Source organism: Nomia melanderi, chromosome 6 (assembly GCF_051020985.1).
Source record: "Nomia melanderi isolate GNS246 chromosome 6, iyNomMela1, whole genome shotgun sequence".
Taxonomy (NCBI): Eukaryota; Metazoa; Arthropoda; class Insecta; order Hymenoptera; family Halictidae; genus Nomia; species Nomia melanderi.
Genome location: NC_135004.1, coordinates 2,019,188 through 2,043,438, shown reverse-complemented (window position 1 = coordinate 2,043,438; position 24,251 = coordinate 2,019,188). Strand labels below are relative to the sequence as shown.

Below are 24,251 nucleotides of genomic sequence, written 5' to 3'. Positions count from 1 at the left end.
GAGATCAAACTCTCATGTTTGTAATACTAAGTTGCACATAAACAATTTAATTACTGAAACAGCGAAAGATCAGTAAGTTGTTTCTTTTCTTCTCTATTATTTAAGCATTCGATGTGTAATTCGACAGGATCTGCCTTAGGTTTCGTATACTATAAATAATCTTCGTTCGCAAAGAGTTAATAGTGTTGCACCTGAGAAGATAGTTATCGAAATGAAAACTAGTAGCGAACCTGTTAAATTCGATGCGAAGTTGAGTTTATAAATAACAAATACTTCGCAATTGGGATGGCGGAAAATACGGATTCGGTTAGTTGAAGTCCGTCGAGCGAACCATCGCTGGAGCGTTTGTTTACTTCAACGTGACCGCGAGTCGCCGCTGCGCCGAGGATAATGACTCGCCTGTCGATTTCGGAAGCGTCGACACCTGGCCGCGATAATCTTCCATCGCAACCGAAGGATACGCGTCCTCCGACAGCCGCAACCGCAACGCGTCGACAACTCGATGCTCGTTAGCGTGGGGACGAACGATACAGTGGAATACACGAATGTTCGACGGGGTGGTTAATTTATCAGCGATTGGCGATTGTAATCGAAATTACGGCGGGTTCCGAGGTTGGCCTCTGACCCATCGGACAAGTACCGGTGCTACGGTCTTGGGACACTCGGAACCAGTTCGGAACAGTCCTGAAGTATTTTGATCGAATGCTGCGTTCTGAATGCATGTTGCTGATTGTCAGTTAAAGCCATCGCTTGATAAATGAATTGTACCTGACCGTAAGTCGTCCGCCTTTGTACTCTTTCTGTCGTTGAAATCTTGATTGCTGCCGATGATCAAGCTCTTAGGGGATTGCGGGGAACTTGGGTGTCTGCGACGAAATTCGGATAACCGAACCATCCATTCAATTTCTTAATATTGCACTGGGATTGTAGGGAACCTAGGCATTTGGGAGAAAAGTCAAACGAATGAAATATCCATTACATTTCTTAATATTATTGTTATTATTACGAGACTTTACAAGGACATATTATGATATTGGAACTCCGAGACTCTTTGAAGAGCATTAAGAAACCCTAAGAAAAGACACGATCTTTTTTGAAAACTGTTGTAGATCTAGGGGTAAATCTGGTCATTAGAAATACTACTTTACTAGATACATATATTAGTATGTTGGTCTTATGTACACACAAAACTGCTGAACTCTTGACCACCCTGCAATAGTTTTCTAGATATAATACGAAAGAGACCGATGCAAGAGGATGCACGCTAAAAACAGCAAGAACACATAGTAAAAAAAGAAATATAGCGAAAGTAGTGAGCGACGGGAAAGAAATATCCATGGCAGTGATTACGCTACTCGCAGCTAGGATCTCGCACTGATTCCTCTGACTATCGCTGCTGCCAGCCGGTCATTTCCCGAGCGCAGCGTTCCATCCGGGGTTAGAAATTAATCGCCGATACGTCTTTCAAACGTCGCCCGTGACGTAATGACACGGGTAATGGCCGGGTCGGGCCGGGCCCCGCGGGTTTAATTGAATACACGCTAATTAACGACGAGCTAATAATCGCAAGAATAGTTCGTGACCGTGTTACGCCCGGCAATTTCAGCTCCGCGTGCTACCTCGGGTCCGCGGTTATGGGAATTACGTCGCGTCAGCTCGTAACGCACGCTTCTTCTCTACCTGTGCGCGACGTTAGCGGGGAAGGAGGCGCGTTGCGCTTTCCTCGCCGTAAATGGGTTTACGATGAACTCGGTATCTTGTAATATCGTGTCGGACTCGCGACCAAGATTTCAAACTGAAAGTAACGAATGTGTAGATTTCATACTATCGTTTTATTATTTTGAGTTCGAATCAGCTGTTCTTTTCTGTCATTGTCACTCGTTCATTTTTAAACGTTGGACGGACATAGAATTCTTTCTAAGTTATAGTAAATTATTAACACGAGTAACAATCTTTTCAAATTCAAACTCTCGTACAACAGAGAACACGGTTTAAACAATAAATTGTGATTCAATAGCAGTGATTCTTCGTTTTCTATAACTGGAAAAAAAGGATAATGAAGTTAGAAAACAAATACTTGTCAAGAGGAACAGGTGTCTACTATTGGCTGGTAATATGCTAACGATTAAAATAGCTTTTGCAAGTGCAGTTGTAGGAGAATCCATACGACAAGCAGTTAAACGTACTGGATTCGGTCCAACGAGCCAGGAAAGTAGTGTCGTTGATGAGAAAATGCAGAAAGCTTTCAAGGAAACGGAAGTGGACAAGTGAATAGGTCCCTCCGTGTTTTCTTGCGTCGTCCTTAACGCGAAATCGTAACCGTGAGAGCGGTTATTCGCAGGGCTGCATCGGCGTCGTTCGAAAATAGCTTGCCGCGCGAGCGAGGACTTCCGGTCGACCGCGCCTCTCTTCCCCGGCCGACCAATGAGCCTTTGGGGCCCGTTGATCGACCTCGCGCGAGGACGATCTTCAAACTTTCATTGCTCATTATCGTCTCCGACCTCTTTTTGCTTAGCTTTTTGCTTTTGCTCTGACTCGAGAGAAGTCGCGTTGACATCAATGCTGTTTCGGGTTGGGTACAGAGCTTCGGAGAAATCTCAGAATTTCGTTTGTACACCTGGTAAAGACAAGAATATAAATATTATCAGCAGAATTGAATTACATTGGGTGTTTCGGAATAATCGATGTACTTTGGAATAAAAGGACCAACAGTCTTCTTTCTTTCGCACCGTTTGAATTCAATTAATCCGAAATGTTACGTAGTCTCGATAGAAATTCATATCGTTACTTTGTTTTTAAACATTATGGAGTCTGACTAAAAGAAGTATGATCTATAGAAGAGTTCCAAGTTTCTAATTGTACGATCTATATCAGAAAATTACGGTCCCGCTTATGATACACTCGATAATCGTTGCTCACGAAAGCCCTAATTGATAGACATGCCTCGCCGTCCTTTAACTTGCATGCGATATCATCATTAACCGTGATTTAGGACTGACTAACCATCGAACGAGCACTTCAGGTTTTCAGCTATGCTTCTAGCAAAAAGAAACAAGTAGGGCGGATGTCCTACCAAGAAAGACGCTACCAATGTTTTTCTGAGACCAGTTTCCAGGGTACACGCGTGCGGAAGTTGTATTTCATAAATATAGCTCTGAAACCCCGGTGTATCCAGCGTGCATGCGTAGGAAGTTCGAATTCGTCGAAAGGACTCCAGAACAAACCATTCATCGCATCTACAAAAATAAATATAAATATACTTTTAAAACCCATGAGAATATTCGATCGCGTGACGCGATGAAAGTTACGATACGCGTCACATTTAGAAACGTGCGTTCAGTCCTTCCTGAAATTGACAACTGTACTTGAACGTTAATTTAGAGCTAAAAAAAAAACAGAAGTTTCTCCGCGCGATCATCTCAAGTCATCGTCTCCTAATCAATTCGATCTGCCAAGACATCGAAATCCGCTCAGCTCTTCTGCACGCAAGAAGCATCTCTGCCGGGCATTTCTCAGCTAACTGGATTATTCGAGCCTATCAGCGGGACTTGGCTGCAAGAGTCATTGACAGGCCGATACTTCGATTTAATTGAACGGCTGAAGGGGTGCGTCGATAAGTCCCGGCCCGGCTGAGTTCCACCTCTCGCCTCTGCCCGGCCAGCAGGTCTGGCTCCGCTCGGCTCAGCTCGGCTCGGCTCGGTGCCGTTTTCAGCGGTAGACAGCCCGCAATTTCTCGTAATTATTATGTTTATCTTTCTCATTCACTTAACTTGAATGCAACCGGGCATCGGCCCGGATCGCTGGCGGATTTTACCGAAATGGATCTCGTCGAGCAAAGCAGCCGCCGCGTCGCGGCGCGGTGCGGCCGGCTGCCACGCGTCGGCCATTACACGTCGTTCGAGGGGCGTTAACGGCCGATCCATTTTGTCGAACTCGATTTGCGTGATTCCCGTTGTCGGAGTCCCCGGCGTAATTAATCGAATTATCGTGTCGCATGACGGGCCGGCCGCGGACCTCCGAGCGCTCCGGCGCCTTCAGCGTGGCTCGCGTTCGATTTCAAAGGGCGAAAATCGCGTGGCTCTGCGCCGAAACGGCTCGAATGAATGGCGTGTACAGGGCATGCTGATAGAACGGTGGCAACTGAAAGAAACGGGAGTCTAATTGGTTCGAGTGGAGACAGGTGCGCCCTCCATTTCACACGTTCTCAATATTGACGTGTTCGGCACAAAGTTTTTCATGTTTCGGTAGTTTGGATTCTTGTGACTGGGATTTTTGGAATTCTTCGTTGCTTTGTTATACTTTGAAGAGTTTGCATGTTCGATAATTACGGGGTACTGGGAGATATAGCGAAATTAGGAAGTCTTATATATAATATTAGGTTTTGTATAATGTATCAATATGTGAAACATTGATATAAAACAGCTTTGTTTCTTGATTTATGTGTGTCATTAGATTCCTCGTTAGAGAAGAATATTAATCTCGCGTAGAACTTGCGACGTTAATCAATTCGTCAAGTACACGGTAGCCTTAAATAATTTCTTCCCGTCGACGCGTAGTCACACCGATTGGTTTTTCCGTGCTCGAATGTATTGCACAACGCTCAATTACTCGGATTCAACGCAACCGCTGAACCCGCGTCATCGCGCCCCCAAGACATGACCCGCATGATCCACTTTGCCAAACTCAATTTACGCGATTTCCTTGTCGCGTACTTTCACGTATTCGACGAGAAATTCTCGTCGATTCCGCGGGGTTCGACGCGGTCGAGTGGCTCGTGACAAGGACGCGGAGCTCGGCGGCTGCACCGCGGGGAAAGACGATGTCAGAACGGCACCGAGAATATCTTCGACGAACGCTGGCGACGGGATGTCGCGGAGGGATGTCTCGTGACGTAAAAATGCAAACGAAACACATCTCCGTTCGTGTCCGTTTGCAAAACTCTTCATCCAGCGAACCTTCTCGAGGATAATTAACTCTCCGGTGCTTTCTCGAGGCGAGTGTTGCGTCTGATTATGGTGATACCGTCGTTCGAGAGGCTGCGTGAAACGTACCGCCAGTGTCTCCACGGAAGTTGACCCTGTCGAGACGAACTCTGCGTCTTCGGACCCGAGAGAGTTCAAGCAAACGCCGCCAGATCCATATAAGACGATGAAAGAAGACAAAGGGAGAAGAAACACAGAAAAAACCTGCATATTTCATCTGGGACTTATCTTACATCTGAAAGACTCTATCAAGGTTTTAGGGCTGAAACACGTGAAAAAGGAATACCCTCGTGTCCAGGTACTCTGAACAAAAGTTTCTCTCTCCTCTTCTCAGCCAAGTGCACTTAAGTACTAGAACAGTTCAAAGTAAAAATCCCCTGACACTCAGGTCAAGAATTACAGCTAATAATATTCAATCTACCTAGGACACTAGGAACATTAGCGCGCAGTCTATAGTTCGACCGGAAACCTTCAGAAAACCTACAAAGAAATCTCCAAGGAAACACTGGTTAAACTGTAGAAGCAGTGTGCACAGAATCCGAGTGCCTCCAGAAGATCTCGCGACAACCGTCGAGCGACATGACCCCTATCGGCACCCGATCGCGGTACGTCGCAGGACGTGACACACACACGAAGGAACGATCTCCCCTCGAAAAGTCTGGAGGAGCCGGGAATTCCTCTCGTCGCCGGGTTCTCGGTATCGGGAGGCGAAACGTCGACCGCCGGTGTGTCCGTCCGGTCGCCGCAGAGTTAGCTCGGACGGATTGTTCCGCGGTGCATGGCGAAGGTCCGTGGAAAAGTGCAAACAGCGTGCACGGAGGAGCAGGGCGGGAGTGAGTGAGAAGGGGAGCCGGAGCAGAGAAGAGCGAAGGAGACAAAAAGAGCGGCGGAAAGTCGCTTCGAGCAACGGAAGGAGAAGAGCAGAGGAGGCTGGCGAAGAAGAGGTGACCGGACGAGAAGAGAAGGGCTCAAGGAGTGAGAAGAAGGAGAAGAAGAAGAAGAACAGGAGGAGGAGAACGAAGAAGAAGAAGTTAAGATGGTCCAGCGTGCGAGCAGCATCAGCACCGCAGCCGGAGGTGATGACCTGCTCAAGGCCACCCGCTCCCAACCTCTTCGACCGGAGAGGAGAACCACTCTTCTTATTTCTCGTTGCTCTCTTTTCTCTCTTTTCTCTCTTTCCACTTCTGCCGACCTCTCCCTCGTTCCTTCCGACTGGCTCTCGCTCACTCCCTATCCCGGCACGCCTGTCCTCTTCCTGTTCGCCGTTCCTGGACTGGTCCTCTCGCTCCCTCCGCCTCGCCTTTTCTCTCTCCGACCTAGCTCTGCTCGGGTCCCTGCGCTTGGAACCCCCCTTAATGTCAACTTCCCGGCCGGTCCTTTCGTCGAGAGCTTCTTCCCGTTCGATCCCATGGAAAAACGCGTCGTCCTCCGAAATTATCCTCGCTGGGAGTAGTTTCTAGTCTACTAAGCGAAACGTCGCAGGTCGCAAGAGAGCTTGGCCGTTAGGCATCTTCAGAGTTAGCGACTTCATTTTTGGATAACCGGTATCTGACTGTTATAGGAATTCTGTTGTACGGTCTACGGCGGTGGATATGTTTCTTGCGATCGAAAAATGTAGAAGGCCGTTAGCATTAGATCTTGTTCTTTGCGAGTTAGGGGATATGAGGATTATCTGAATTGGGAAGGGTTTTGATTTTTGCTCACCGCTGCGATGTCTTGATTCGCGTTTCTTCTACAAAGACTGGGTAATCTGTTGCTATTGAACTGTTAGCCTGTGCCACTTCCTGTTGCTGTGGAACTCTCAACAGGGTGCAGGTCCACGACAGCGAATACTTTATACATCTCCAAGCGATTTAGCTTGACTACAACTCCGATCAATATGATTTCATTAAAAACGCAACGTGCAGGACGTTGTGGCCTGTTTTTCTTCTGAAAAACTATTCTTCAGTATTCCCCTGCGAAGTTTTGCAATAAACACCAAAAAGTGTCACTGTAAAAACAAATCCCATGAATCTGGAGTCATAACGTAACTCACTCCGACTGTCCTCGTGAATCCCCGGTTGTTCGTTCGGTGTGCAGGCCTCGGGCAGGTTCGTAGCCTAACCAGAGTACTCGTCACGCGGAATTCGATAACGCACCGTCGTATCTACCTTTCGTTCTATCCTTGTCGAAGTAAGCATGAGACCGGGAACGATTTCGCGCGGCTTCACGGCGGCCGCGTAAACTCCGGCAAATTTGCGCGGAGGACCAGCGGCTAGTACGCGCCGCTTCCGACTAAACGGCCCGTAAAATTGAAACGGACACGGAATTTTAACGGTCGATTAAGCCACGCATTCGCGTCGATCATCCCGTGGCGTGGCCGAGGCCGCGTCGCGCACCCGCCTCGCGGTCCGCGGCTTTACGACGCACCGCAAGAACTCGTAAAGCGGCCTGATATCGTTCGCTTTAATCTGCTCGCTCCGCGAAACCGTTCGCTCGGCGAAGAATGCGCCGCGAGTAGTGCGTCTGAACCATCGACGAACACGCGGCCCGTTTTCTCGTTAACACGTTGACTCCCACGAAAAACTTGAGCGTTCCACTTTATTCTTTATTTTATTTCATTCTTTGTAGCAAAGATGGAAAGCAACAATTATCAATCGAAGCTACGCACTTCGAAACAGCACAAGTCGACCAATCAACATTCCGAGGAAATCAATCTTCCCTTTCATCTTCGTTCATTGATTCGTTCATTATCTATTTTATTGATTCTTGCTGCAAGCGTTGCCTACGCATTCATTACGCGTCGATTTTTCGTATTATTAAAGAGATCTGAGCAAGCTGAAAACGGTTAAATCAATAACTCGCATAGGTAACGTTAAAAAGTGAACTCGTGCTGTTCTGGAACTCACGACTTTAATTATTTGGTAGCGCAGTTCTTACGTTACACTATTATCATCGACGTTAGTTATTTTACGAGTTATAATTGTTCTCAAGTAATTTGGAATATCCAGTCATCGGTGACCACCGTGGCAGTGAAAGTGGCGTCTGTTTTTGCTTTCTTTTCTATTCAGGTGACAGGTGAACTAAACAGTTGCGTTTGTACGTAAACAGCGGACAAAACAAGAGAAGTTCGTTATATACCTGTATGTCTTCTGCCTGTGTTCCTTTCTGTTAGAATGGGAAAGAAGATACGATATCTGGAGATAAATGGTAGAAGCGTGCTAGCGGACAGCACGTAGTTCAGGCTGATCTCAGTGTTCAAGCAATAAACGTATTATTCACAGTGCATCTCGATAACTGATAACCTTCAACTGAAGCTGTACGTGGCCATAGTCTTTTTTCCTGCGAATGTATAAATTCACTGTAAATCGGGGTGGCAATCTCGCTTAGAGACATAATTGAAGACACTAATTTAATGAGACCGAATGCTACTATTTATGAATAATCTAGAAACAAAGTCTGTCAGTATGGATCAGCCGACGCAGTCAGCTTTTTCGCGATCGCGGCGCCGTCCACGGTCTTCTACCAGCGACCAGCAAGAACAGATACTCGCTTCCCTTTCTCTCTTTCGCTTCGACTCCTCGCCTTATAATTAGACCGTGGATATTTACGCATCTATATACATATAGGGTGCACCGTAGTATGCGGGCACAACTCGAGCGGGAATTCAGCGCGCGTAAGTAATAAAGAAGGATTATATAAACGTTTCACCTACCTCGTTATATTTTCGAGTTGCGGGCATCTTTGCGTCGCGCCGACGGTTCATCTAGCTTCGCAGGAATTGCTCTAGCTTCGAGTGTGCCGCAAAGCTGGGTCGGAGTTTTCTAACTTACGAGTGGCGAGTAAAATAAGAGTGTTTTGCGCAGTTTGTATCTTGTATCTTGTAACTTCTAATAAACCAATCTTCATTGGTTTACGCTCGTTTCGAAAAGGTGAGAGCAGCCTTCGAAACAGGGGATGAGAAACATACTTGACTGAAGATCTCGCGAATTCCTGAAACTCTTATCAAAGTGTGCGCCAGTAGATTCATCTCAGTAAATAGGTACTATTACTACCGAGATCAAGATTCCCGTAACACCTAGGTACTAAAGCGTTGAGAAACCAGGAAAAGGAGAGTCGAAATATATTCGATTCAAGTTCTTATAAATTCTCTCTTGCAATTTTCCTATGACAACTCAAGTACCACAGGAGTAATCCCATTAGATAAGTACTATCATTATCACTATAGGATCATAATTTCCTTATCGCTTAGGCACTAAAGTGTCGAGAAATTAAACAAACTGGGGCCACTGTAGATGTTAAAAGCCAGTTAACCAGCAAACGAGTCTCGCCAACCTCGGTTCAGCGCAAAGCTGAATCCGCTCGCAGTCCTCTTAAAGATCGATCACCGGAAATCTTCCACCCACAGGACCTTAAGACCGTCGAGTGGGATCGACCGCGCGCACCGTAATTTCCCGCATCTATTTGCAGTACGGTCGCAAATTACAGGCAATCAAAATCACTTTCCCCCCTGGGACCGTTCGAAAACAAGGCAGGCCACCATCGGGGATTAATTAATACCGATCAGGGTTCAAAGGTTTGTTAGCGTAGCCGGGGGAACACGCTCGACGTGCCGTGTCCCGAGATACGGATCTGCGGCTGGGCAGCGTTCATTAAGCGATCAAGGTCGCGGGGAACGAGGAAGCGGGAAAGGAAGTCCGAGCAGGGCTAAAGATAGAGGGAGAAGGAAAGGGATGGTGAACAGCGAAGAGTCTCTCCCCATGGCACTTTCAGTCTTCCGCGTGTTCCCCTTGCATCGCTGAATGGACGCGACGGTGTCCTGCACACGGAAACGGGCCGCGCACGCGGGAGGAAACGGAAAGCCCTGGGACCGACGTGTTGACACGTCCGCTGCGTGTGTCGCCCTGGACCAGTTTGAACAGTTTTCAAACTGTATCGAATTATAAAAGCAATATTATACTATATTAATATAGTAAAATTGTATTTTGCTTATAGTTATATTTGTATAATTCGAGAATCATCTATATCTACAATAATCTATAAATTACAAAATATAATCTTATTATATTAACCTTTAACGGACCGGAAGTATTTCAAGCCTACTTACCGTGAAAAAAATATCATAACATAGATAACAAGCGGAAAGAAATTCACAGAAGCGACCTGGCATAATACTTAACGTGTTAATTGTAAATATTACAGCATTAGTAATATCACAACGTTAAGGGTTAATATAATGTATTAATGTCGAAAATTATCGAATTATAAAAGCAATACAAATATATTAAGGATACTGAGAGATTGTCTCGTTTTTATAACATCGCATGAGAATAATGAAGAGAAGTATATTTGATCAATGACTTAATTCGCCGTCATCTTCAATGATTGTTTAACATTTTTCAACTTGCTCTTTTATTAACGAATAACCTTTCTATTTTACTATTCGCGGTTCCGTCTTCGCGACACTTTGTCGATTTACATTTGGAATATTGAAATTGAAGTATGGAACTATTAATGAAACCATTGTTGACTATTTTGTGACATTCTCTTTACCCATTTGTCATCGATGAATGACTGATTAACGATTGCTCAGTTCGACTGTTCCGAAACGGCCGCGTCGAGAATAGATGATTCTGGATACGCAGCGATCGTGTTAATCCCGTCGGAACACGCGTGGACGCGTGTCTTCACGGCTCCCGGTTGTCCTACGCGTATATGCGTACTTACGTACTTATATACACATACGTGACTGATGTCCAATAATGACAGGTCAACTGGAGTCAACCGCGCAGCTGTGCCCACTAGCCAGCACCAGTTATTATATCCTCGACTCATTATCGCTGTGTCTCTCCTTTGCGCGCGCGCATCTTCCTACGTTTTCGCGACCGACACCTCCGACCCGGGTAATTTTTCTTAATTGAAACGTCGACGAGCGACGTCTCCTGCGTCACCGGAAAACTCATGGAAACGCGAGAACTGCGACTGCTTTAGGAGCGAGCATCGACAGCCTTTTATCCAGTTTGGCTAGTTTGTTCGGGCGACATTAACGCTGAATGTACCGACACTTTATATATACTTATTCCTACCGTAACCAGACAGATAACTGGTTACAAAATGAAGGTAAACAAATTAGAAGATAAATTATTCTTGGTGGGAAAAGAAACAGAAGGACACATACAAATTTTAAAACTGATTAATTAATCGGACAATACAGGGGACTGATGTACAGTTATATGAACGAGAGAAAAAACAATTCTCAATGAATTAGAGACTGGTAGGACCGTAGTAGGATTGGTGTTAAATCTGCAGTGGAAAATAATTCGTTTTAAATAGAAAAGAATATCTATATTGAATTACGTACCAAACGTTTCGAGTGATGATCAATATGTGGCATCTTTGAATTTCATATAAGATTCACTTGCAAAAATTTGTTCGCATTCCATCTTCAGTAGAAAGTTCCTCGCGTTTTCACGCTGTCAACTTATTTGCTTATGCATTTTCTCGATCTATTCCAAATCAGTTAGGAGAAGTAATTTTCTTGTTAATATCAATCTTAATTTCAATTACTTTGCCAATTTTAGATATTAATAGAATAAAATCATGTGCATTTTAGTTTTTAAATAAATTTGTATTTTTATGTCCATACGGTATTCCATTTTCACTATAGAACCCCGTGCCTCGCGTTTTCACGCTGTCAACGAAAAACCGCGCGAACCTTCTGGCCAACCGTGTAGGTATATACTTTCCTTGATCTCCCTTCGATGTACTAATGACGGCCTCTGCGCTTTTCGTCTTCCCATCAACGGGATAAAATTACAAAGTAAGACTGACCCCTCACGATCGAATGAAATGAAAATAGTACCGGCCGTAACGTCGGTTATAGGTATTACGCCACGCGCGTTCGAAAAAAAAGAACAGATCCAATAATACTTAACCTACCGGCCCGGCGTACGTTCACGTGTTCGGAAAGCAGACACGTTCGAGACAACAAAAATATCGCGAAAGTATCGGCGGTAACGCGGCTGACATACCGGCGTCCAACTTGAAACAGAGCGAGAAATAAACCGGCGCGTAATAAAAACGATAATAATAGTTATTTAATGAACGTTTAGTGTTTATAGCCCGACCGTGGCGCGGTTCATTGTCCAGCCTTAAACGATCCATTTTTCCGCCGGTCTATTCAATGAATCGGAAGGTGTGGTAGAAGTGATTTTTCCTCTTGTTACGGCTCCTTTTTATTTCGTTCGTTTCATTGAATTTTTAATGAACGCACGATCGCTGTACCCGGCGCCCCGGGAATTCAAGGGAAAAATGTACAAAACGAAGAACGTCGAAGCCTGTAATAACTGATTATCTATTACAGCGGCGGGTTGCGGCGTCAATCTCGTCGTTTTTTCGGCTCGCCGTAATGAAACTTCTCAATCTTGTTGTTTCCGTTGTTGCAGCGCGGAATGACGAGGTAGAGGACGAGAACCGAGCCGCGAATCTCGCCGGAGTCGAGGCTGAAAATCTTAACGCAGGTAAGCGATACTTTTCGATTGGGAGAAAAAAGGGGGGGGGGGTATCGGTCGGCGATAAATTGTTCACCTTGAGCGCCGTTTAGCAGCGCGCGCTGAATAGCGGCGCGATGATTATTACTGGAAATTAGTGTTTGGATCAATTGCGCGGCGCACTCCGACGCACCTATGTGCCCGTTGCTGCCTCGGGTCGAGGTATTATTTGTTACAGAAACAATTATCGTTCATCGTTTGCTTGGATATGATTAAACATGCATGGGATGAGGCAACAGCATAACTCCCGCGAGCGCAAACTTTGTTTTATTAGTTATCAATTAATGACCGGCAGATGTTGCCTCCATTTATAGCGCGCGTGATTATCCTAAAAAGGATAGAGCAATATATCGAACTGAAATTCACCTTTTACCTTCCATCTCAGTGTTGATTTCGTTTTTTGCCTGCGAAACGATAAATGGAATCAACGAGAGATGATTCGGTAAAATTGATTGCGGTACTCGTGTTCGTTTTGCATATGTCAGAAATCTAGTCGTTAACTTTGTAAAATCGCCTTTCGATCGTAAGACATTCGCGAAAGGTTCGCAAGGTAACTCTCGAAGTATACCGTCGGTATCAAGCTTTCTACTACAACTATGCTTGTCAAGAGCTCCATCAACTATCTTATTGTCGTGATCGAAGTATAACGTCTAAAATCACGCGAACAACCTTATGCGACGAATGTATCGCGCTAAACGGTTGAAATAAGTATTAACATTAAACCTACCGCGACCAGCCAAATGGCCGATTTTCAAGGATTGAAAATCCTGCATCTTATTTCGTCCATTTAACTTTATACCAGTCCCTATGTTATCCGATTAATCAATTTTTCAATTTTTGTCTTTCATCCTATTCCCATTTCCACTGCTAAAAATCGATCATCCAGCTTGCTTGCTTTGATTTCCTATTCAGTTATGCGGCTCGTTACTTTAGAAGTAGGTGTGCACAAAGTGCCACAAAGTGCTGGTACGTTAAAACTTCAAGTTCCGACGTAAATTATGGTTGCCACGACCCATTCACCGTCAAAAGCGATCGAGAGGTCCGCTCGAGACCTAGTCAGTCGGTTCTAGGATCGATCGCCGTAAATCGCGTCGTCTAAAACTTTCGCGGCATTCCGTTCCCGGAACCGCGTGTCCTCCCAGGTAAAGAAACGTCCAGATCGGAATGGATTTTTTCGGACGAGAAGCGGGAATGTCGGATCGGCGTGACCGAGAATCGTTCCGTCGTGGTACAACAATGGCGGCCGGCCGCGCGAGAATGCCTCGCCGGGTTTACGACGACGGCTCGTCCTTCGGCCATTGCGCCGCGCCGCGGTGAAAGTCCGCAAGAATTCGCCCTCGATCGTGTTGCGAACTTCACATTGAGATACTCGTGACGTGTCACGAACCCGTTCGGGACCGGTAATGAACGCTCCGTGTCTACCGCGGGACGAAAACGAACAAGCCCGCCGGGGAACGATCTTTCAGATGTCGTGGAGTCGCGATCCTCATTCCGCGCATACCGCTCCGGTGAGATTTCGTTCCTCCGCGAGAACGCTGCGAGGTTTCCGCTCGCGATTCCACGACCAACTAGGAAAATCGTTACTCCGCTCTGAGATATATAGAGCTTACGATTCTTTAACACCAGATTTATAGGTGTTTACTTACTATATAGTTTGCTCGATCGTTTTTAAAAACATTGATATTCATTCATACCGACCTTGGAAATCAGAGCTTTAGAAATAGATAACTGGAATACATTAACTGCGTCAATGAAAATCAATCCAAACGTTTATCGTATATTGTTTATAAAATTCAATATGAATCAAATTGACACATTCCGTAAGTGAAACATTATATTTGTTTCGAATAAGGTTTTTGTGTGATTGGCTGTTGCATCTTCTTTTGTAAATAATAATTGTATCGAAGAAATGAATGGAAGAAGATTTTATTATTGTGACGTTAAATTGTTTTTAAAACAGCGATAATCGTTTGACTATTTAAAATAGTTATTTTGTATATTTTTCTGGTCTCTCGGATCAGTGGAGATTCAATCTTTTTAAATGCTACAAAGTTGTGTTACTTGAAACTTGTTTATAACTCAGTAAATTCCTTTGGTACAAAGGGTTATTGAGATTTTTCATGGATGATTCGATAATGGTAAAAAACACAAACCTTCGTATTTATTATCTACCCGAAGAGTACTGATTAGCAACTAGCCGAACACCCGGTGTACACGTTCTCCCCGGTTTTTGTATGGACGATCCGACCTCGAAACGGAACGTCGTTTTCCGAGTCGTTCACTGCCAATCCCGTATTCTTCTTCTTCTTTCTGCGCTTTATCGACATTAGTCACTCCGACTTTTCTCTCCTCGCGTTATCTGCTACTCGACGAAGAGCCAATCAAAGAGCTAATCGGCGAAGTGCTTTCGTACTGTTTACTATAGAAATCTCGAGATTCACTCGTCTGGGCTAATGATAATATGATAATGATAATAGCAGTAATCGCAGTTTATTTAACGACAAGTATAACTTCGTACTACAGCGTGCTCGCAAGTGCACACTTTCATGTTGCTTCGGAAATTTGGCTTGTTATAGCTAACGTCTTCATCTACCGAACAGAACGAAGTATACCGTAATTGAAGCGCAAACGTTGCAGTGTTGACAGAATCTTCACGCGATCCTCTTAGCGTCTTTAGCTAGCCTTTATACTTCAGTTATACGATGCGAAGAATTTTTCATCCGGCACGGCACGGCACGCCGTCCATATTTGTACCCGCCATTGTTCTCTTTTTGCCCCGTTGTTGCTTTGGCGAATGATTTACATGTTCGATAAGTGTCATTCTCGTTTACTTTTCCCTCGCCGCTTTATCGACATTAGTCACTACGGGTTTCCACTCTTCTCGTTATCAGCCGTTTGACAGCGGGCAGGTGACGCGGAAGAAAAATCCCTGATAAGCGTTTTAATTGAAACGATAAGAGGTATCGGGCGACACCGTAGTCTGACATCATCGATCAAGATCGTCATCTAACCGTCCCAATGAAACATTGCTGCGTCGGTGAGATGACTATCTCCGAATACCATCTACAGATGCTTCGATCGCTATTCACTCTGAACAAATCATTCCGATATTTCGTCTTAACGATGCTGAACAAATCTAATTCCATTCTACAATTATACATTCCTACAGCTTCACAAAAACCATCAAGAGGATTGATTGAACCGTTGCATTCCTCTTCGATTTCCAAGATAAAACTGCGTAGGTGAATCAAATCACTTACCGTTCGATAATGTACAAATGAAAATACTTGAACAGTAATAACGAGAGACGAAAAAGAATCTTTAAACCTTTCTTTCGCACAGAAGAAAAGAAAACGGTTAAATATGATTTGTCAAACGTAGAGTGGATTCTCATTTCGATGCAAGTCACCCTCTGGTCCGATTCTGACTCGACAGTTCCTGAAATCACTTCGAATCACCTAGAATTCAATCGAAAAAAACAAAATCGCTTAACCAGTTAACTGTTGCGACCTGTTTGGAAAGTATGTACCTTATTCTGGTATGTGTAAGTAAATACACGTTCATGTCTACGAATAATCTTTTCAAAAATTTTCATTCGAGTAATGTATATTTATAAAATTAGATTGGTTCGAAAATGAATATTCCCTTAACCCCTTGACCTACGATTTCTTTCTCAACTATGGTCGACACACATCTACTTTGTTATTAAAAATTTATTGAAAAAGGACAAAAATCCTAGGTATACTCTACATCTATGTTTGCTCTACGCTATAATAATTCGCAATAGAAGAGTACTGTTCAATTTGTATTCACAAAAATTAAGTATTATTTATGTTTGTTAAATTCTGTTTCAAATCTTCACCACGAGTCAGACACGTTGTTATAAGGCAAGGGGTTAACCAGTTGTTTGTTTTTCAACGAGTATACTCGTCAAAACCACCTGACTGGTTAACTCGCAGCTCCGTTTCACACAAACTAAAACAACATTCTTCCTTGAATGCACTAACCAACACGACCGATCGAATGATCCACTCCAATAGAAGCTCGCGAAAGGCGAGGTCCAGTTTTCCAGGAGAATCGTCTCGGTTCACGCATTTTCTACCTTGCGCGCGACGCGGGGAGCATCGAAGGGTTGCATTGGCGACAGTAGGACGAGAAAGGGTAAAAACCGCGCCGCGTCTCGAGCGACCGGCCGTCGAACCTCGTCGAATCGATATCGGTCCGCGTCGGCCGGGTACCATATTATTTCCACCGGCGCTTCTTCTGGCGGCCGGCGGCAGTTAGTTGGCGAAAAAAAAAATTAATTGGATAAGATTCTCGAGGTGTGATTCGTTTCCTACACGACGGCTCGCGGTGCCGCTCCCACGAGGCAGCGCGGCGCGTCATCGGCGTCTCGAGGCACGTACGACGCGCCGCCGGCTTCGATGCCAATGTTTCCGCATTCTGGAATCTTATTTCTGACTGCGGAATATTCGCCGTCTAGCCGAGCGACGCATCGGCAAAAATCTACGACCGTACCCGGCGGAACGTCGGCTCCGAGGATTCCCGTTCGCCCGGTAGCCGTCCGACGTCACCCAGCGCCGTAAAACGAGCCCGGGCAACACAGGATTACGACCGTTGACCAGTTTTCCAACAGAAAGTTATGTTATTAGTATTACTATTACGATCGTCGTTACCGATGTTCTCTTCATTACGGAATAATTGGATGTAATCGTTATAAGCAGACAATTAGCGACAAAAACTGAGGCTAGAGTTTAGTCGTTGCGTACGACGTTCTTCGTGGGTTTGCAGGGTTATCTTGCTATTAATGATTCGAGGGATATGTAGGAATTTTGGTAATTTCGTTCGATAATGGAAATATTCAGGGTAGAGATACGGTATCTTGCTGCTGGGTTGCTAGTAGAAAATGTTGGTTTTCATATGATTCCTCTGAAAATCTTTATGAGTGTCAATTGTAGTTGTATGATAAGCGATTAAATTGGAGTATATATTATATAGGATGTTTCTTAACAGATGGACGAAGGCTTTAGATGGTTTCGTTTACAAAATAAATCTATGGAGTAAAAAGATTCCAATTGGAAATCTTGTTTTCATGTTGTTAATGATAGGAGATCTACTGCAGGGTGATATTTTGAAAAATGTTGCTATAAAACCGACATGAAGACGGATTCAATATTAACATTAACATATGCAAATTATCGTCGGAGGAAACAAGCTGCTGAACCTCGGTTCCCGTTAACTACGCCGCGAATTTCATTTCGCGTGTACGTCTGCGGCTTATTTATCCAGCTACACATAAACTCAGACAATCTGCATCCGGCAGAAAGTAACCTCAAGCTTCCAACTGCCTCGGTCGTATATATAATACACACCATTTCTCGCGAGCAGTGTAGTAGCTCGCAACGTATCATCGTCTTCGCGCTTCATCGACGCGGGTTGCTGGTGAAAAAGTCCGAGCGAACTGCCGGCTAGCAGTGACCTCGCTTAACCCCTCGCCTTATAATATCGTGTCATATTCCTGATACAAATTTCGAACAGAAGCTGGCAAATACGAACGTTGTATTCTTTTCAGTTCAAATAGAACGTTACTTATATGTTACTCATATTATTAATCTTTGAAAATTATTAATACATCGTCTATGATATCGCTATCCATCGAAAACCAATATAATCCAAACAATCTCCTTAACAAAGTATTAAGTCAACCCATAAGTTCGTGCCGTTTATTTTTCTACAATATAAAAGAATATTTTATTAAACATACAACGTTCATAACGACTTGTCGCTCACCAGTATATACCTTCTACCGACTAAACTGAAGCAGTTAAAAATTGTATCGCTCCGTGATTACAAAACGTAACGCGAGAAGTGTTGACACACCGTGGCACGAACGTATGGGTCGACCTAATAGAAACTGAAAAATCATGATTGATTATAGCGATTGCTCGCTTAACCTTGCATCTAATAGATCTATTAGATCTCATCTCAACGAAATTCCATTTGTTCGATAGTCTGGGTGAATATTAAACCATATAATACCGAATGTACCTTTTCTTTTCATTGTTCTTCTCCATTTTTCTCTTGGCTATTTGATACGATATTTGACGATATTTATTGTCCACCTTACTTAGCATTCTCTCCTGCTTGAAGGATTAGTCTGGATGAATATTTGACGCAGAAGCACCTACGTCCGTTCATCACGACTGCAAACATTTCCAACATAAACCATACAAAACTGTATTTCCTTTCACCTAATTCTTCCTCTCCATTTTACTCTTAGTAGACTTATTGCTTACCACAAGTAGCATTCTGTGCCGTTTCAAGCGTCGGTTTGGGAGAATATTTGACCCTGAATAACCTATGTCTGCCCATGAGTCGATAAGTCACCGAGAAACTTCACTTGCAAATCTACAGAAAAAGTTGTTTCTTGAATTTTTGTGACACGCCAATGAAAACACCGAGTCAAAATGTCAATAGTAAAGTGGCCCTAGCGAGCGGAGCTGCGAAGGAAATCACAGGGCAAAGGGTTAACCGTGCTTTCGCCGAACAGCGGACGCCGCGCTCTCGTTAGAGAGAGCGTACCCCCTTCAAGCGCTAGAGTACTTTTACCGCGTTGAACTTTATCGTAGCTTTGCGCGTTGATTTATGGCTCCGCGGCGCACAAGAAGCGATGCGAAGCGTCCGCGTGCCAGCTTCCGTCGACGGCTGACCGGAGGGAATTGCTTCCACTAAAGACGCGCGTCCGCACCGAGCCCCAAAAATATCGCAGCTCGCGAAAGGTTAACCCGTTGGCCCTTTAACCCGCGTGTCAACGCCGGCCGAGCCGAGGGGAAGGAAATAATGTGGGAACCTCGCGATCCGCACAGCAGCAGAAACCGAGCAACCGGTGGCAACCGCCACGGAATCAACCTTTCCGATTCATCACCGAATCGTTCGGTGTTTCGCAATGCGACCTATAGTAATTAATCTTTGCGCTTCGAATTCTATTGCAGCCGGCTTTGCTAACTTGGTGTGTTCTGATTTATAATAAGTTTTCACTTTGTTCTCCGACAATGAGTAATTAAGAGATTAGATAAGGGAAGCATAGTGTGAATGGATACCTAGGGTGTCTTGTATAAAACCTTTGCTAAGTTTAATTCTCTAAAAGTGTGAGTATAATTTCTTTAAAGAAGTATAGTGATTCAAGTAGCGAATAAAGTTAGTTGATCCTTCGATTCGTCGAGGTGAAAACGCGATCAGTCATTCGCGGACAGTTGAAGATTCTGGTCTGACGTCTTGTCTAGCGAATCGTGTTGGTAAACATTGATCGATTAGATATATTATCTGATAAGGTCCTCGTGAGCAGATACTCGAAGTTCCTCATTGCCTGCTAAATCCTTATAAATGGGAAAGGTAAACGCACGTTTCCGGAGCGCGCAAGCAGTCCGCGAAATCGTTCCGTTTCGTGGAAAACGCTCGTAAACATAGACGATGCTCCATCGGTGAAGAGACTCGCTCGTTCCGTTCCGTGGAGGCTCTATAAAATTAAATGTACTAAGGAAATCCTCTCGGATGATCTATGGCCGGACAACAGGCGGAAGTTGAACACGACCGAACGGCCGTTCGCGCCGGATCAGGCTGAAAGTGATTTCCGACGACCACGGCCGGAAGTTTTCCGAAGAGAAGAAAGAAATGGCTACTAGCTGCTCGAAGGATTTCAAATTTCACGGTTAATGTTATAGACATCGTAAATATTATTTCCCAGCGATTTATGTTTCCTTTGATCGATGTGGTGATACGAATACGCGTCTTCATTCGCTTCGCTTTCCAACCCTTTCATATTGAATATGCGAGTACACGTAGTATAACTATTTTTCAGTATGTTTGATACTATTTTTCTGTCAAAGTTGGAAGTTTTGGAGAAGTAAGTTTCTACGTTTAATCGGTTTTTCTCAGTGAACTCTTCGTCTTCTCAAAATTTTGGAATTTTGAAATCTTGAAATCTTGAAATATTGAAGATTTGTAACTTTCAAACTTTGTAACTCTGAAATTCCGAAATTTTGAAGCTCCGAAACTCTAAAACTCTGAAACTCCTAAACTCCGAAACTCTGAAACCCAGAAATTCTGAAACTTCGAAACTCGAAAACTCTGGAAAGAAAAACCTCTAAGTCAATGAAACTCAAAAAACAATCTCAAATAAAAATGTCGAAAGGTGCCTTCCGACGTCTTCCCTAAAAACAGTATTAAACCTCAGGAAACCTGAAATATGTTGATCCACACACGGCCGGTCCGGCCGTACTCATCGGCGGTGCCTGCGGGTTCGTGACGTAACCGCTTGCGCGGAATCAGAGTGTGAGATTGCCCAGTAAAAAGTGATTTCGCAACGCGCGCCGGTTAACGAGAATCGGCCTCCCTTATCGAATGTTCTCCCCCTTTCTCGCCGCACGCTGCTGGCACGCTCGCTTGCTCGAGCGTCCGGCGAGCGACCGACGGAACGGTGTGTTTACACGTCGCATTACGCGCAAATAACATAACCACAGGTTGGAATGGGTTTTCACGCAAGGTTCTTGCGACGCCCGGGGATCGATGAATGAAACAAGTCCCGGGGCCCGGTTTCGTTTAATCGATCCGCCGCGCGGGGCCCCGATCACGGTTCATCGGTTCGTCTAGGGCTGGGTAATGCGGTTCAATTAGAACACGGGTATTAAAATCACGCCGCCGGTTAACCGACGGAAAACGGCCGCCGCCACGCGAGCTGAACCGGCCGATATACGTGTGCCGCGCGCCGAGGTCACTCGCGGAGATCTCTGCAACGTGATATTAACCCTTCAACGCGGTTCGACGTATTAAGTTGCGTCCTACTTTTCTCTAGCAGCTAAGCACCCGGAGAAGACAATCGGTTTTTCGATGTGCAAATCGCCGGCCCGAGGCCGGAATAAATGCCTTCGGAATCGTATTGCGCAATTAGGGACACGAAACGCTCGGTTCTTTTCCAGCGACGCTCGGGCCACTATTGGTTCCTTTCCTACAGGTCGATGGATTCATTTGAAATGTAGGAGGATCGTAAAACTTCGAGATCTTCTGGGGATTCGTAGCCTTTTCATGAAAATTTGGATATTTGAAACTTTCAAGATTTCAAAGTTTTAAAGGTTCGAAGTTTCAAAGTTTCAAGTCCTTAGAGTTTCAAAGTTTTAAATCTTTAGATTTTCAAAGTGTCAAAGTTTCAATGTTTTAAGTCTTCAGAGTTTCAAAGTTTCAACGTTTTAAGTCTTCGGAGGTTCAAAGTTTTAAAGTTTCAAACATTCGAACATTCAAAATTTTAGAATTCTAAAATTTTAAAATTCTCTTCCGCTGAAAATATTCGTTTCTCGAAATTTTACTTAGCCATCTAACGTCGTAAAACGCGCAAACCGTCGAAGCAGTGCAGGCGCAACATGGTGATCGGGAAGGGTTGAAGCGTCGTTTAACAGCTACCACGACGAGCTACGCGATCTGCTGGAGTGACTCACCGCCAGCCACGGAATAAAATGCCGATATTTATCATGTAAATCGAGGGGACCCCGGGATTGATTCAGCGACCAATAAATTCGTGAACGACAATGGGGATAGGTGGGCAGACAGCATATTTCAGGTCGCTGGATCGTGGCCGCGAAGTTTGGCCTGTCCGCCGCGAAAACAACTGATCATTCTCGAGCGGTGACGCGACAGCACACGACAAAGCCCGACGCAACAAAAGAATTTCGTTGCCAGAGATAAAAATAACAATTAATAATCCACGTACAAGGTTCTACACTCTCTAGACGCCGCCGCGATTTGGATCTTCACGTCGCGTCAAGGACGAGCGGCTTTTAGATGAAATTGCTGTATCGGAAAGAAAGCGGCATTGCGACAAACGAAACCAGGCACTCGGATTAACTTGTTCCATGACGTAACATACATTTGTGACTCAGATAACTGGAACTATCGCTCATTCAACTAATGCGTATATTAAGCTGGTCCTCCTTCAAAATTATTCAATATTATATTATACATGACACTTTATTGATTAGCTTTTATTTTTCTTAGCATCAACGCGATGCGACTTCACCAAAAATGATATAGTAAAAATATTTTTCCATTGGATAGAACCGAGGATGGGAACTCAGCGTGCAACATCGTCGTATATCGAACATTTACTGCACTACGTCAGACAAATCCGAAAATTTCACGCGGCTGTAAATTTCTACAAGTTTCAAGAATAATAAATTTTCGGAGAAAATCGTGTCGGTTGCTGAAAGCGTACAAGGAACTTCGCATTCCTGGCGGTAACATTTCAAACATCGAGTTCTCTATGAGATTTCGAACGAGTCCCGTTTGGTAACGACCACCGTGAAAGAGATATTTAGGTGTTCTTCGACGGAGACACTCGGTACAAGATTCAGCCCAATAATTATATACGAATATATACACAAACACATAAATACCATTGTACGAGTACATATATATTCGTCCTGATGGAACTGATTCCCTTGAAAGCGTTCTCGCGCTGGCCAGCCGCAATAAAACGGAAACTGGACGAACGTTCTTCGCGCGAATGACGCGTTGTCGCTCAAAAATCCAATGTTAATTCGCCGTAAATTCCTCCTACGCGGCCTCGCCGATGTTTCCGTGGAAAAACGACGAGCGCGGTCGCCCCGGCCGTCCTTCGATTCCGATTCCGCCGTTAATATCACCGCGCGTGTCTCGTATCGCGAAACCGGTGCCATAAATTCGACCGGGAAATCCAATCAAAGCCTATCTGCACTGGGATCGCCTGGATAACGCGTTTACCCGGCCAAAAGATCGAACAGACGTTAATCTGTCAGTGACAATGGAATAAAGGGTACGGTAGTGCATCGATAGTAGTGTCGTGACCGCATCGTGTCTACTAGGGAGGTGTGTTATAAGAATTGTGATGTGGCATCATTGGTGACTGTAGTTCAGCGTTTACAAACCTTTTTGGGATTATGGTCGATTCAATGTCTGAAGGATATCGATGCCCTCTGTTCTTAGTGAATACTAAATAATACTAAATAATACTAAATAATACTAAATAATACTAAATAATACTAAATAATAGTAAATAATAGTAAGTTATAATAACCGTAGATTACTAAGCTATTAAACTACTGATTATAGCAAATTACTAAGCTACCAAACTACTAATATATATTAGTACACTGCCGAGCTATTAAACTACTAATATATATTAGTAAACTGCCGAACTACTAAACTACTAAAAATAGCCACTAACTAAGCTACTAAGCAAGCTACTAAGCTATCAATAATAATAAATCAAGATCCGACAAAATTTCACATTAAGCTGCTATGCAAAAAAAGGAAGATCGCAGCTGTCTAGATTAAGTCTACTATGTTAGGTCCACTGACTTCGTATCTGCCATCGAAGCAAAAATGCATCTACCATCGAGGCAGTACAGTACTGCCTGTTCAATTCCTACGGTACACGCAGCTACGCGTTGCTGGCTTTCTGCCTCGAGAGTCCGGGACCGCTTGACTCACTGACACCCAGCACCGTTGACACAGGCCAAGCTGATTAATCGGCCGCGAACATGTTCGCCGATAGCGCGCGTCATACCGCGATTAATAGTTCGTAACCTTCGAGTGACGAGGTTCCTTTTTTTCCTCGTCTCTTACTCTCGAATTCCAGCACTGTTGGCGTATTGTGTCATTGTTCCAGGAACTAGAATCTTGAATAGAATATTACGAAATGGAGGACTGGTCT

At 44.4% G+C, this 24,251-nt stretch overlaps 1 protein-coding gene across 3 annotated transcripts in view; it reads left to right on the top strand.

Annotated features, from left to right (window-relative positions):
* The window catches only part of bbg (PDZ domain-containing protein big bang), a 100,916-nt gene that overhangs the window by 55,218 nt on the left and 21,447 nt on the right, over positions 1-24,251 (top strand). For 2 of the 3 annotated variants that reach the window (XM_076368349.1, XM_076368350.1), the window contains one exon: positions 12,407-12,481. The exons of the other annotated variant lie outside the window; for it this stretch is intronic. In XM_076368349.1, coding sequence (XP_076224464.1) covers positions 12,407-12,481 — 75 coding nt within the window. The remainder of the gene's footprint in view (positions 1-12,406; positions 12,482-24,251) is intronic. 3 annotated transcript variants of the gene reach the window in all.